At 33.5% G+C, this 15,170-nt stretch overlaps 1 protein-coding gene across 4 annotated transcripts in view; it reads right to left on the reverse strand.

The window, feature by feature from the left end:
- Window positions 1-15,170, reverse strand: part of ABCB1 (ATP binding cassette subfamily B member 1) — a 55,935-nt gene that overhangs the window by 12,335 nt on the left and 28,430 nt on the right. For all 4 annotated transcript variants that reach the window (XM_032181527.1, XM_032181529.1, XM_032181528.1 and 1 more), the window contains 14 exons: window positions 14,890-15,014; window positions 13,882-14,053; window positions 11,850-11,963; window positions 10,395-10,505; window positions 8,097-8,222; window positions 7,707-7,910; window positions 7,265-7,435; window positions 6,616-6,777; window positions 4,844-5,026; window positions 3,889-4,035; window positions 3,444-3,548; window positions 2,172-2,249; window positions 1,212-1,295; window positions 38-241 (listed from right to left, as the gene is read on the reverse strand). In XM_032181527.1, coding sequence (XP_032037418.1) covers window positions 38-241; window positions 1,212-1,295; window positions 2,172-2,249; window positions 3,444-3,548; window positions 3,889-4,035; window positions 4,844-5,026; window positions 6,616-6,777; window positions 7,265-7,435; window positions 7,707-7,910; window positions 8,097-8,222; window positions 10,395-10,505; window positions 11,850-11,963; window positions 13,882-14,053; window positions 14,890-15,014 — 1,986 coding nt within the window. The remainder of the gene's footprint in view (window positions 1-37; window positions 242-1,211; window positions 1,296-2,171; window positions 2,250-3,443; window positions 3,549-3,888; window positions 4,036-4,843; window positions 5,027-6,615; window positions 6,778-7,264; window positions 7,436-7,706; window positions 7,911-8,096; window positions 8,223-10,394; window positions 10,506-11,849; window positions 11,964-13,881; window positions 14,054-14,889; window positions 15,015-15,170) is intronic.

Consider the following 15,170-nt stretch of genomic DNA (forward strand, 5'->3'; position numbering starts at 1 on the left):
ATATTACACAAAAATAGATAAAATTCACTAGACCCACCTTTCCTGCAGCTTCCAGCTCTACTTTATCTTTTTTAGCATGCCCAGCCAACATCTTCATTTCGATCATTCCTGCCACTGCGATGATTGGCACCACCGCTAAAAGTAACAGGGTCAGTTGCCAGCCATAAACTAATGATATAATAATTCCAGTTCCCAGGTTAGCTATGTTTTGGGCAATTAATGCTAATCGGACACCAGTTGCCTAGGGAAAGAAAAAAAGACATTTTTTTTGCTAAAATATCAACATCTCAGATCATGAAAACATTTACATCCATATCATTTCTGATTTTCTAAAAAATATTTAGAAATTCTTAATGCAGTTTTGCATTTTTTTTGAGATGGGATTTTCTTAAATTATTTTGTAAAATATTATCTGGTTCACAATTACTTTTTCCTCTCCCCATATTCTGATTACTTAAATTTTCACTGCAATTTCTAAAGTCAGTTTATAAAGTTAAATAGACTTTAAGCATGTCAGATGTTTATATTTACAGCTAAACATTAAAATGTGTCACATTTCACAGATCATGAAGACAGCTTATATATCATAACACAGAGACCAATGAAGAAGAAAATTAAATGTTTAATTGATATTGTGCAAATAATATCAGAGATAGAACACTTCAGAAAAAAAAGCAATTAACTTCATCTAGACAAAAAGGAAAAAAAAAATACAGTCTTGTAATTTAAGCATGTATGCACAGTTCATTCAGTGCTCTTTAGCATTGTATTATACAATGATTTCTGAAAGTCCACAAATTAATTCTAAAGAATCTCCAAGTTTATTGCTATTATGTCTATTATTTTTATATATATATAAGGAATCTGTACAATTAAAAAAAATTAGAGGTCTGATATAAACAGAGCAACAAACTTATATGAATATTTTGGGTAAAGTAATTCCTGGTGAATTTGTTTAATAATGAACATCACAATACAGCACAGTATTCCCGAAAGAAGTTTTGCTCAGATATTGTTTTGTAACCATATATTACTTACACTGTTGTAAGTAATCACCCATCAATGCATTCCATACCAGCTATCATATAATCACTAATAGCAGATTTTTTTTGTTGTCAAAGTCAAGACTGTGAACCAACCAGTCAAATCCCTGCTCCAACCTTACTACGTACTAAATCAAATATTAAATTTCAAACCAAAATTTTACTTACACCTTTCACTTGTGAGGCATCATTGGCAAGTCTTGTAGTTAATGCTCCAGTGCTGTTTTTAGAATCATCAAACCAGGCCATGTCCTACAATAAGAAGCATTTTTCTTAGGACCAGATTTTATGTATTTAATGTAAACCTGAAAGTAAAACTGAGACCTAGCTAATTCAGTGCCAGAAGACCATGTATGTCTGCCTGGTGCATCACTTCTGTATACCTGGTGCATCATTTCTGCATATTTAAGTCTAAATCCTTCATTGTATAATTAATATGCTAGGAAGAAGTGTATATTTTTGGATGATCTGATGAATAAAGGATGAATGATTCTGCCATTGCTGAGAAGGAAGGAGCGCCACCTGTGAAATTCCCCAAACCAAAATAGACCTTCCTGGACAGCTATTGAAACTGCACCTTCCAGGGGGAGATGACTCTTAAATCACATTCCTTCACAACTGCGAAGCTCTTTGGAGATGGATTAAATGGAAAGTATTTTAAAGGTAAAAACTCCTGATTCATTGTCTTGTTTCTCCCATACTGAAACTCTATCTGATCTAAGCCATTTGATTGGGCATTAGTTACACAGCTAATAACATATTCACGAGACCAAACATTTGATTTATACTGTAATCATAGAATGACTGGAGAGAAAAGGCACCAAGAAAGGAGAGCAAGCATCTGAACACATGGAATTTGGCTGGTGTTAATGTTAAGCCATAACGACTTGGCTGTGAGGCTGAGGCTTTGCAAGGAGAACATAAAAAGACTCTTAAATCAATATAAGAACTTTCTTTACAGATACTTTACTGAACCCCATGTGACTAACAATATTGATTTCAAAACTAGAAAAAAAATCTTCTTTGTAGACAAGTCATAACATGGTAGAATAGAATAGAATACAGATATTCTAGAGATGTACAACTAACTATTATTAAAATACTGCAAATTAAAATATTTGTCTTTACCTGTCTAAGCATTGCTTTAAATGCAATGAATCGAAGTCTCATTGTAAGAATTTCTCCAGCTTTGCCAAATGTGAAACCCTGTTTGAGAAGAATTATAGTGCTTAGCATACAATTAGATTGTTTGTATTTATTCAATATTTTAGATACATTGTCTCTACAATATCAAAATACAAATTATTGCAGTTATGATCACACAAAACATAAAATTAGGTTTAACATTCATAAAATCCAATTGGTTCACAGTACAGATGTTCAATTATTATATTTCTCAATGAAATAAGGCAGCCTAGCAATATTTCTCAGCATGCTTGAAGAAAAAGATCACTAATGAACCTTTTGACTACATTTTTATCACAGTTGACCTAAGTGAGATTTAAACAGGTGGCTTTCAGGTTAAAGACTTTATAGGGAAATCTGGGTTCACTGAGGTCAATGGCAGATTTCCCATTGACTCCAATGGAATTACGGTTTCTTTCCTGGGATCCTAATACAACCTGACATAACTATTGGTAGTAACACATAACAAATGCTTTATAATGAATTGAACATATGTTTAACTATTAACATCAAACAATTTAACAAGATAAACAAAGAAATATGCTGCTTACAGTTTTGGAAGATACATGAGTGGCTGGGAGCAGCTCAGCAGAAAGGGACCTGGGGGTGCCGGTGGCAGCAGGCACAGTGAGAGCCAGCAGCATGCCCTGGCAGCCAGGAGGGCAAACCCCATTTTTGGGGTGCCCTTAGCACAGCACAGCCAGCCGGCCAGAAGAGGTGATCCTCCCTCCCGCTGCATTTGAGTGCTGGTGCTGCCCCACCTCGACTGCTGTGTGCGGGTCTGGGCTCCACCACAGAAAAGGATGTTCAGGGACCTGACAGCACCCAGAGTGGGGTACTGAGGCTGTACAAGGGCTGGAAGGCCTGTGAACAGGAGAGGCTGGGGACACCTGGGCTGTCTGGTGTGACGAGGAGGCCGAGAAGCTGCCTGCCAAGGAGGGGAGGCACAAAGAGAGGTGCCAGCCCCTGCTCCTTGGTTGTGATGGACATGCACCATCAGAAGTTCAGACTAGATATACATTTATGCTACTCTTACAAGTAAACTTTATCATCTCACTGTGCAGAATAATTTATAAATTATACAAAATTAAACATATCCAGAAATTATAGTGCAACATATAATAAAGCTAAAAATATAATAATATAAATTTATGTGATAAATATAACAAATCTAGAACAATTATAATAAAGCTAAAATAAAATATAAGTACATACCTGAAAAAAGAAAGTAAAAAAGGAAATGATCCCAAGTGCTAAAAACAGCAGTGAATATAAGTTGCTCTTTTCTCTCAAATACGTCTTATCAGTTTGTGAAAAAATCTATAAAATAATATTTGAAATATCATTTTTAAACAACTAATAATCTAAAATATTCCCATACTTCTCATAACTATTTTTGATATTTATTTATATACATTGAAAAATTGAGTATATGTTGCAAATTATTGGAGGTATCAGAAGAAAAAATCAGTTTGTAACAAGATTTTTAGGATTTTGTAAACATATAGTTCTTAAGATTTTTTGTAACAGTGCTTCATCCACTCCTCAGTTTCATAATTCAGTGGTTGTTTAAGACCTAGGTTTATTAGAAACAAGTTTTATGTGCCATGTTTTATAAGTTTTATATTTTATAAGTTTTATATACTTTATTTGAACTTACCCCTATAATTTCTGAAAATATGACTGAAAATGCGGGTTGTAAAGCTCCATTGATAATTGCACAGATAGTTCCAGCTACAAAGTATGGCCACTCAGTTTTGTTCAAACTCATAATTTTCAAAAATGAAGCTGGACGTAGTTCTTCATCCTAAAGAATGGTTAGGAAATATATATGTATGTGTTTGGAGAAATATGGCAAAAAGAACTATTAATATTTGATTTCCTACTCCCAGGATACATTCAGGAAAAACTAAAATATATACTTTTTAATAACAAATAATTAACTCATTAAACATTTATTTTTATAATCTTTATATTACAAACAAAGAGCTGTTAAAACATATCTGTGATTCTTGTCATAACATTTTAGCTTAATTATGTAATTTTTATTGATCAGTACTCTTGGTAATGTTTAGTTGTGACTGAACATATTCATAGCATATTCCTGTGTGTAATTCATAACTAGTCTAATTCCAGTAATTGTCCATTGAGCAATTTATAACTGATGGCAAAGTATTTGCTGCAGGTATGAACAAAATCCTCTGATATTCCAGATCTGTTGCAAGAGTTGTATGATAGTGCAAATGTTTTGTTTCTAATCTAAAAATGAATGTTTAACCCATATATACTATGTCTGTATGCTGTACAGATATATATATTTTTGATTTATAGCAAAGTGATTTTCAAGAATAAATGTATCCTAGCTATAGATTTTAAAAGTCCCATTTTATTTGTACATGGGTACATTTGTACATATTGTTCATGGTGAGATAACAAAAGTTAGAAAGTTAGGAATACTACCGGTCAAAAGCTATTTAAAATTAGAAAAAATCTAATTTGTTTCACTAGAAGCTAGAAAATGCTTCTTTCTTCTTGTACCTTTCTAGAGCAGCATCATGAATATTCTTTAATAGGAAGAAACTAAAGTTCACTAACAGCTCTGCAAAGATACTTACAGGTGAATTATTTTTCATATCAGCATCATCATTCTTTTCTCCTGTTTTTTTCATGCTTCCGCGAGTTGATCGTCTTCTCAGACCTTTCATTAAGGATTCTTCCTGTTCCAGTTCAGACTCACTTTTTTTGACACTGACTGCATTCTCACCTTTTTCCAATGATGTATCTTCAGCTTCTATTGTCTGAAACAGGGAAAAACATAACACTGAGATTAATTGTGGATATAGTACTTTGAACTTTCAAAATTATGAGGAAATCAAAGTAAAGGTAACCAAAATCACAATTCACTGGAAAGAGATAGGGGCAGAACAATGCATAATGCTATGAGCAAATATGAAAAATTGTATTTTATTAAGTAGATATCAATCTTCAGAGCTGGATTCATATATGGGTATCAAACCTGTCAAGGAAATATTTACACTAGGTGGAGGGCAGAGAAGTAGAAGTATGAATTAATTCCTAACAGGGTTTTAAATTGTGTGAACCATTTACACCCATCTCAGTATCTTTTTGAGAATTCTCAGGGGAGAATTCTCACTGTTTATCCATGAAGTGAGAAAAAGTGATTCCTCTCCAGTGCAGAACACTGCAAACAATTCTTGACTTTAAATGTAATAGTTCACAATGGTACAAGTTGAAAAGAGATTTTGACTGAAAAATTTGAACATCTAGAAAAAAGCTTTACTTTTGGTGGTAGTTTTGCCAGTGTCTTTGGCAAAATGAACAAATATCTACCAACTACTGAGGGTAATAATGGCAATTAGATTAAAATTTGCCTTCAGCTTGTATTACTTTCTTTTTCCTATTTTCCTTATTGTTTTTCATGGTAATAATAAAAAATACTTTTTTGTTGTTTTTCTTTTCCTCTCCATTCTCTTCTCTGATTCCTTAATTATTGTGTTGTGTTGGGTTTTATTGTGAAAGTTATAGAAATTGCTTTTTTTTTTTTTTTTTTTATTTTACATTTTCTGATTTTTCCCTTTATCACAGTTACCTGAATACAAAATTACTTTAAATCTAAGGTGACCAAGTGCATTCTCATTTTATGAAGAAGTGTTTTAATTGGCCTAGTTCACCCTTTTCAGGGTGATACTCAGGTATCACTTAGATACCTCTTTCAGTTTCCTTAATGGATGTGATGGTTATACAATAAAACACCATTGGCACAGAAGGCTATGGCAAAGCTCAGGTATAACCTAATTATCACAGCTGATATTGGGATGTACAAAAAGTACTTTTTATTCGCTTATTAACCAATACATTTCTGATATTTATGTTTGATTTTTAATTTCTAATAGTTTGTTTCTGACTACCTAACTATAAGTGTATATATTTTTCATTCGTCATAACCTGGATTGCTTTTCTTCTATTCCTATTCCTAAATTTTTTGTTTCTTTGTTTGTTGTTTGTTTATTATTTTTTTAAAGAACCTCATTGTGAAGAATTATAATCAAACACCTTAAATATGCATGCTGTATTTCTCTGGTAATCAACTACTGTGCTCTACCTTGTATAATAAATCAGTGATGTTAGCTGCCTAATAGGAGAATATAGAAAAATATTTTAAGTTCAAATCACTAAAGGATTAAAAACTTACTATCCTGGGTTGAAATATGTCTGCTATCAAATCTTGTGGTTTTCTCTGTCAAATATTTACTTGCACCTAACAAAATAGGCTGCAGAATTCCCAGTATTTCTGAGAGCATACAATGGAACACACACACACACACACATAAAAAATGAAGGCAAAAGCAAGTGGGAAAGAAAGTACCTGCATGTTAACAAGTTTATAGTAGATTCCTTTTCTTTCAATTAGTTTAAAATGATTCCCTTCTTCTGTGATAACTCCACTTTCAAACACAGCTATAAGATCTGCATTTCGGACTGTTGACAAGCGATGAGCTACTACAATCGTGGTACGTCCTTCCCTTGCCTAGAAATAACATTTTTCATGAATATTTTTAAGTATATTCAAACATTGTTCATCTTCATGTTAGGGTCCCAAAAATTCTCAATCCAGAAAATATTTGCCAAAATCAAGTTTACCTATGGACAGGGAAGTGGTAGAGTCACCATCCCTGGAAGTCTTTAAAAGTTTAGATGTAGAGCTTAGGGATATGGTTTAGTGGGTACTGTTAGTGTTAGGTCAGAGGTTGGGCTCGATGATCGTGAGGTCTCTTCCAACCTAGAAATTCTGTGATTCTGTGATTCTATTGTGCTATAAGGGTCTCTATTTCTTGAAGTTCTTTCAATAAATATCACATTTGGCTCCTCCTCACTTTATTTCATAGCAATACCGGCCACTTCCCAGTCTTTGAATGAGCATAAATTATTTGCAAATTCAGGCAATTACCTTACACTTTTTAGAAGTCATTTCTTCATATTTCTTGCAGCTCTTTAAACAAACGAGCAGTACTGACCTTGTCAAGTGCTGCCTGCACAACTGATTCACTCTCAGTATCCAAAGCTGACGTTGCCTCATCAAGCAGAAGAATTTTAGGATTGCGAACCAGAGCTCGGGCAATTGCTATTCTTTGCTTCTGGCCTCCGCTCAGCTGTGCCCCTCTTTCTCCAACCATGGTTTCAAACTTCTACAAGACAACCACACACGGTTGAACAACAGTCAGTGGCACGGTCCTTTCACCACAGAAAGGCAACGTAAAGAAAGGGCACATCTCCCTTAGTAACCCCTGTATGTCAAAACTAACATTCTTCTCAAAAGTTATGAGGAAGCTCTGCATAGCTCTGCATATTCACAGCTCTGGGAACAGCTTCCTCAGCTAAGGAGAATCCCTCCTAAGGAACTCTTTGGTGTGAGTAGGTTGAAGGGAAATTATTTCAGCAGGACAGCAGCTTGCTTACCTTGGGTAGCTTCATGATGAAATCATAAGCGTTAGCTTCCTTGGTAGCTTTCTCAATTTCTTCCATGGTGACATCCTCTCGGCCATAGCGAATATTTTCTGCAATGGTAGTAGCAAAGAGCACGGGCTCCTGATTCACCACACCAATAATCTCCCGCAGATATCTTACATTCAAGGTCTTAATATCCTGCCCATCAATGGTAATCTAAAGGAAGGAAGCAGACATGACCCATTTACTAAGTGTTCTGGTTAAGGACTCTCTCTCCCCAGGCTGGCACATGGCTTTTGATGGGAGACTTGACCATGTCATTTGATCAAGGGCAACGAGACCGGAAGCTGACTTTGAAGAACTGTGACACACAGAGCAGTCATCTGGCTTGAGGTGTCTTACCGTGCCTTCTTTGGGATCATAAAATCTCTGGATGAGCTGAACAGTTGTACTTTTCCCACAGCCACTGCCACCAACCAGGGCTACTGTCTGGCCACAGTTGACCTTGAGATTCAAGCCTTTCAGAATCTGTATGTATAAGAATAAGAATGGTTGCCAAAAGTTTATATATATGTATATATATATATATTAGGTTATATACACATAAGATTATATATAAATATATATATTTGTACTAGTCACCATAAAATATATTATTTCACAGCCATGGAAGATACATTTTGCTTTTCTTGGGACTTGTAGAAAGGATATACATAACTCTTTGGTGGAATTGCTATTTAATATTATTTTTAAGAACATAACCTGTATTGGACTGTGTAGTGGGACTGGAGAACAGATACACATCATCCATGTGAAATGTTTACTTATTTTTACCCATGTTTCTGCTTAACCTGTTCACCTGAGTAGTGTGAGTATACAATAATGGGAGAAAAAAAGGAATAAAGTATAAATAAAAACATTTTGTATAGACAACATGTAAAGGAGTCTTTCACTACTTTATACAACTTATTTGGCTGGAATCAATTATTGAAAAGGAGAAAAGTGTATTTATGCTAATTAGTGTTCTAGAAGGACTAAGCTACAATGAATTATGCAAACATGAATGACAGCATCCACATCTGGGCTAAATTTATTTCTCCATTCTGAATGTACAACCATGCGTTGATGCATTCAAATAGTGCCTCAAATGTACTTCCCAATGCATTGCAGCCCTGTGTCGTCATCAGCATCTCTTTCTTCATAGATTCCTACTCTCAGCACTACCACTGCCTCTTCACCCTTAGTACCAATCTGTGTGCTTCACAAGTGAAATATATCTCACTCTTTGGGGACAAGAGACACATGCAAATAACTTTTATTATGTCTTTGCTATAGTATTTCTAGATGAAAACAAAAAGTCTTGCATAATTATTAATAGTTTAAAAAGTATGAAACTTACTCAATCTTCTGGTCATAATGCTATGAAGCATTTAGTCTATAGACCTTGCATGGAACTCAAGCAAACCTAATGTAAGTAGCAACAGAAGTTGTTCTAAAATGTGTGGGTTACTACCAATTTCAATGTACACTGATTTCTGTGATCAGAACTTTTTTCCTATACCAAAATAATATCCACAATTGAATCCTTTTAGACTATTTCTATCAACTTAAAGCAAACAAAGAAGAGAGAGTAAGGACAGCAAATAAACCTGTCCAATGAGATAGGAAGTAACTTGCAGTCTTCATGCCTGTCAGTTATTTTGCTGTACTTAATCTTGTTGCAAAGAAGAGTTAACTTTAACATCAGGTAGGTAAAATTTAGGCAGAAATGAACTCCTCTGAGTTATTTGACCTCCTAATTTTCCTTTTCTTTACTATAATTTATGCAATACTTTCTAATTGGTATAGCTTTAGCTTCATATAATTATAATGTCTGAAATGAGAGGGGAGAAATGTCTTTGTTCATATCATACCTGTATAAACTTAGAAAATAACCTACTGAGATCAAGTAGTTTGATCTCTACTGAGATCAAGTTTCTTCATACTTTTATATGAAGAAAAATCAACTACTTCATTAACTTTTCTGATAGAAGGAAAAGCCGAAGTCTTTTTCAAACATTTATGAGTAAAATGGCTTATAAAGAAAACTATGTCTTTCCTTTTGGCCTATCAAAACTAAGATCCCTTTAGTTAGTCAGTGATTTTCCTTCAAGGTGGGGAAATAAATAATTATATAGTGCAAAGGCACTCTTTATTAAAGTATTTTCAGAAATCGTTCAAATCTCTTCGACCTTCGCTGCATTAAGACTCTGGTTTTATGACAACACTTTAAAAAAGCAAACTTTTTTTTTTTTTAATTATTATTTTTTTCTGTCTAGACAGAGAAATGCAAATTCTGATCTCCAGATCACATATAACAAGTCCTTCCGGGATCTGCTTGTCCTTTGTCATTACTTTTATGCATAAACATATTATTATGCATAAACACTTGGATTAGATGTATAAAGTATGACTATTATAGCAATAAATTTTGAAGGTTTATCACATAGTCACACTGACTATAGCTTTATTCAGAAAAGTACATTTAGCTAAGGTACAAATAATTCCAAGTTAAACAGTTGTGATGACAAAGCAGTTATACATGATTTAGAGAGTCAACCTGGTGTTGTTACATTTGCAAGAAAATGTTATTTATATGATTTCCCCCCTCCCACCCCCCCCATGTGATATGTAATAAATATCAAGTTTCATGTACAATACCTGAACATCTGGTCTGGATGGGTAACTGAAGTGAACATTTTGGAACTCCAAGTTCCCTTTAATGTGGTCTGGTTTGTAGCCAGTCTCTGAATAACTATCAATTTGAGGTTCCTGTGTGAAATAAAACATGCAGAGAAAAAAAAAAATTAAAAATTACTTCCTAATAACTTTTTTGTTTCATAAAGAAGTCTTAGAGTGCACCATTATTCTGTAGAGATATAATATAAATATAATAAATATAGATCGAATTTTAAATTTATTTAGAGAGCAAGGCTTCTGAAACATGTAAGTTGCATGGTTTGCTGCCTCATTACTATATTTCTGGTATGTTAATGCAAAATACTTTTATAATTTCTCCTTTTAACACTTTGTGTGAATTTAATATATTGTCTTTAAAAACGTACACACAACTAGCTGTAATCTGAGATGCATTCCACTGCCTGATTAACCTGAACAGATCACTTCCAATGAGCTGTTCAGACTCTGTTCATTTGGAGCTTTGCCTTTCTGCTCTAAACATTTTGTGAGAAAGAACTGATTCACTGACCGTTAAGTAAAAATCATTAAGCAGAAACAGAGTGCTTAATTACTTCTGTTTGCATTATCATCAAGGGTAGGTCTAGAATTTGAAGTATGTACAAATAATACAAAACATGTAATTCCATTTTATACAATTTCATTAGCTCGTAAAATAACAGCATCCCTGATTTCAGACTCTCCTGTCAATTAAAGTAGGTTACCAGGTTACCTGCTAGTGTTTTATAAATTTGCTGACATTCATGCTGCTGGTGGTGCCTTTGACCCTATGCCCTGCATCAACTGTAATCACATCTCTATATGTCACCATAGATGTGACCTTCATGATAAAAACATTACAGGGTACTTCCAACACTAAGAGATCCAGTGATCCAATACTATTATCTCTGAAGCAAGAAACAATGACTAAAAGACAAAGAGGGACTGACTAATAACTATACATTCTGTCTGCTTTTATGCATATATTTATGCTTCTGAGAAAATAAATGAACTTTTTAGCATTGCCAAAATTGGATAAAATTAGAAGTTAACTATTGCAGTAAATTACTAATTATGCAGCAGCAGTAAAATTAGACTTTTTATTTATTGACAATTGAACAAATATATTCTCAATGATTTAGATATGGGAAAGTTCCATTTTCCACCTTTGTTACACAGAATCTAATTAAAAAATATGTTGATTTTCCTTCCAGTCTTAAATAGGCCTCCAATATATATATCAGGTTAAAATTTGATGCTGTGATCAATTCTATGTTATTTTATCCACATTGATATTGAAATATGTTTTCAAAACATCAGATAGATATTTGAATTAGATCTTATTTTACTCAATCTTATTTACTTTTACTAATTTCATATCCATAAACATTACCTGCACTTTAAAAAGAATGGTCTCTGAGCAAGGCCAAAGATACTTACATTGTCTATGATATTAAATACTGCATAGGCTGCTCCTCTTGCACTAGCAAATGCCTCTATGCTTGGAGCAGTCTGTCCAATACTGAAAGCTCCAATCAATACAGAGAAAAAGACCTGAAAGAAATGTTTATGGTGACATATATCAAGTCCTATTTAAGCAGAGAATTATGTTTATTTATTTATGGTAGGTAACTTTGGGTCAGAGGTTCCATGCCTGTTATGGAAGTTTAAGTAGTCTAGAATTAAAGGAAAAATGAAAGGTTCTTTCTTAAACAGAGAATAAGATTAAGAAAAGGACTTCTTAAGAGCCAGCTGTATTCCTGCATGATGTGAATGCTGCAAACAACCTCATAAGGACAGAAAAGATGACTGAGAATGAAACCTGCAAATTCTATGCAAAAAAAAAAAAAAAAGACACAATGTCTCAGGATTTATTGTACTAATACATTCTTTGACAAAAGATATTCCAAAGATAATTAATTTTTAATTGATCACATGAATTAAAAAAAAAAAAAGAAAGAAAAAAAAAAAAAAAGAAAAAAAAAAGCATCCACCTATTAACTGAAGCATTTACTTAGGACATGTTAAATTTCCTATATCTTGACAAAATTATAGATTCAGAAACCTTTTCAAAATTATTTTAAGATCTGAGGAAGGGTTCCCTCAAACATTGAAATATTTCCATGGACATTTTGATGTGTGTTTTCGGATCAAGTTTTCACATTTGCTCAAGAAGATTTCTCTAATAGTTGTGTGAAATTAGCTACAAGTCCTTCTAATATGCATACTTTTTACAAAACTGCTTTCTTCTTTATCAGATCTGTGTCAGTAATACATCACAAAAATACTAATTCCAGTTTTAATCCCAGCTTTTACTGCATTTGTTTATATTTAACATTAGGATGATCTGCTATACTTTTTTGCTGAACAAATGTATGGTAAAAGTGCAGCCTGTAGGTTCTGCTGTTTTTAACTATAGCATTTTTTATTCATATTACTTACGAGATTGCAGCGCTATTTTCCAAGAGTCATAACCTCTTATACCCTTGGATGCCCTCATGATACAGTGCAAGACTTGCAACATACACGCTCTAATTCATGTTTTATAAACTCCAGTTTGATGAATTGCAAAATAGACAACATATAATTGCAAAGACTTTGAACGGAAAACAGCTACACACAAGAGCATGAGTAATTGTCTGAACCTGACTAAGGTGTTCTGTATGCCTGCCTGCCCTTTAAAAAACAGGCCTCATACTGCAAAAGTTCAAAAGAGACAGAATCACACATCAGAGACAATTTTTGCAAATTTGAGTGATTCATAAATAAAGAAAAATCAGGTAGCTTTAATGGGATGTAAAAATACACATATTCTGACTGGTTTCATCATGGTTAAAAAATACATTTTTTACCACATTTCTTTGATATCTCATATGAAAGTAGAATGGTTGTCACATATAGAGAAGAATTTAAGTTATGATATATGAGTTACACTTTTCTTCCTCTGGTTAGGTAGTGACATATTTTCTAGTCACAAATATATTTTCCTTCCCCTTGCTTTTTAAAAATATTGAAAAGAGATTCCTGGGTTGTATGGAGCAAAATATATTAAAAAAATGGATTAATAAATGGATCTATTTAGAACACATAATATTTTTTTTTAAGTTTATGTCATTTTGCATCCTGAAAACATATTCAGTCCTTCAAATCTGAAAATAAATATCAACTAGGAAGGGTACTGTACTTCAAGTTGTGACTGAACTGCTTCTATATCAGTATGAACTTATGGAAGTCAGAAAGATGTAGAAACAGACGAAAATAATCTTTATTTTATTTGGCTTGATGTAGATTTTGAAAATCTATAGCAAAAAAAGTGTGTAGACATTTTTGGTTATAAACTTTTTTGTTAAAAAGAAAAGAAGGTACTTTGCCAATTTGGCAAACCATCCTGAATGACCCTAATTAAGTTCTGAAAATGCACTTCAGAGTATTATTTTTCAATATGATTGGGAAGTTACTGATAAATACTTACAGTGAGAACCTTGCCTATAGTGTAATCATCATTTAAGATCAAGGTAGTTCCATACCAGAAGGCCAGTGCATATGATGCATATATCAGTAAGAAAGCAACACCCATAGAAATATTGGCTGTAATAGCCTTTTTTATTCCAATGCGTTTAGCATCTTCTAAATTTTTATGATACCTGAAGAAAGGCAAAAGTTAAAGATACACTTAGACTTGTACCATGGCACACAGCACCAAAAACTATGGATGAATTAGTCAAAGAACATTACTTAAGTACTACAAGATAATACGATATATAAACCTAAGAACGTACAAAGGTAAACCTGATAAGGTATAAGGCAGTAAGGCATAGGGATAACTTAAGGTAATTTCCAAAAATGTGAACATCAGTTGAGCTGGCAGACAGAAAGCAAAACAAAAAAACAAACAAACAAACAAAAAAAAACCAACAGTGTATTGTAATTCAGGAAAGGGCATATGAGTTCCTTGAAATAACCTGAGGTTGAGTGAACTTTGACTGTGAACCATCCGTGACAAGTTTTGAGATTATCTTTTTTAGCTTAAGATAAAAGACTAAGATATAGCACAATAATTATGTTTTATAGTATAGCAAAAATAAAAATATTGTTTAGCAGAACCCTCACAACTACTGAGTAATCAGATAACCAAAGATATCATCATCTCTTCTCACGGCACAGCCTTTTCTGTCTAAAACTGCCACTTACTATTTGAAGTGGCAGTTTATGCACTTTCCAGAGTAGAGATATCAACCTGATTTGTCAATTTCTTAAAAAAAAACAAAACACCTTAATTGCTATTCAACACATCTTGTTGAAACAACAAGATATCTTGATCTTGTAAAAACTAGTAACAGACAATTTCCAGCCCCATTACCTAGCAAGCACAATGTATACCTCTTTGGGCACACTTTCAGCAGTGAAGATGCAAGAAAATTTGAAACCATCTGAAGTGAGTCCTTTAGAATCAGCTGATGAAAGCAAGAGTTGCTCTTACCTTTTAATTTCTTTTTCTTGTCCTCCAAAAGCTATTACAGTACGGATTGCACCCAGAACTTCCTCTGCCACAGCTCCTGCTTTTGCATATGCAGCTTGCTCTTTGTCAGTGAATGCAGAAAGAACCTAATGCAGGATCAAATATTTGGACTTGAGAAAAACAGAATGAATTCAAGCACTTTATGATAAAAGCCATTGTTACATTCTTACAACATGAAGACTTTTGGTTGTATTATGTATAAGTGCAGGAGTGTTTGATATTAAAATTTTTAATTATACAAA

The sequence above is a fragment of the Aythya fuligula genome, chromosome 2 (genome assembly GCF_009819795.1).
Source record: "Aythya fuligula isolate bAytFul2 chromosome 2, bAytFul2.pri, whole genome shotgun sequence".
In the NCBI taxonomy this organism is placed as follows: Eukaryota; Metazoa; Chordata; class Aves; order Anseriformes; family Anatidae; genus Aythya; species Aythya fuligula.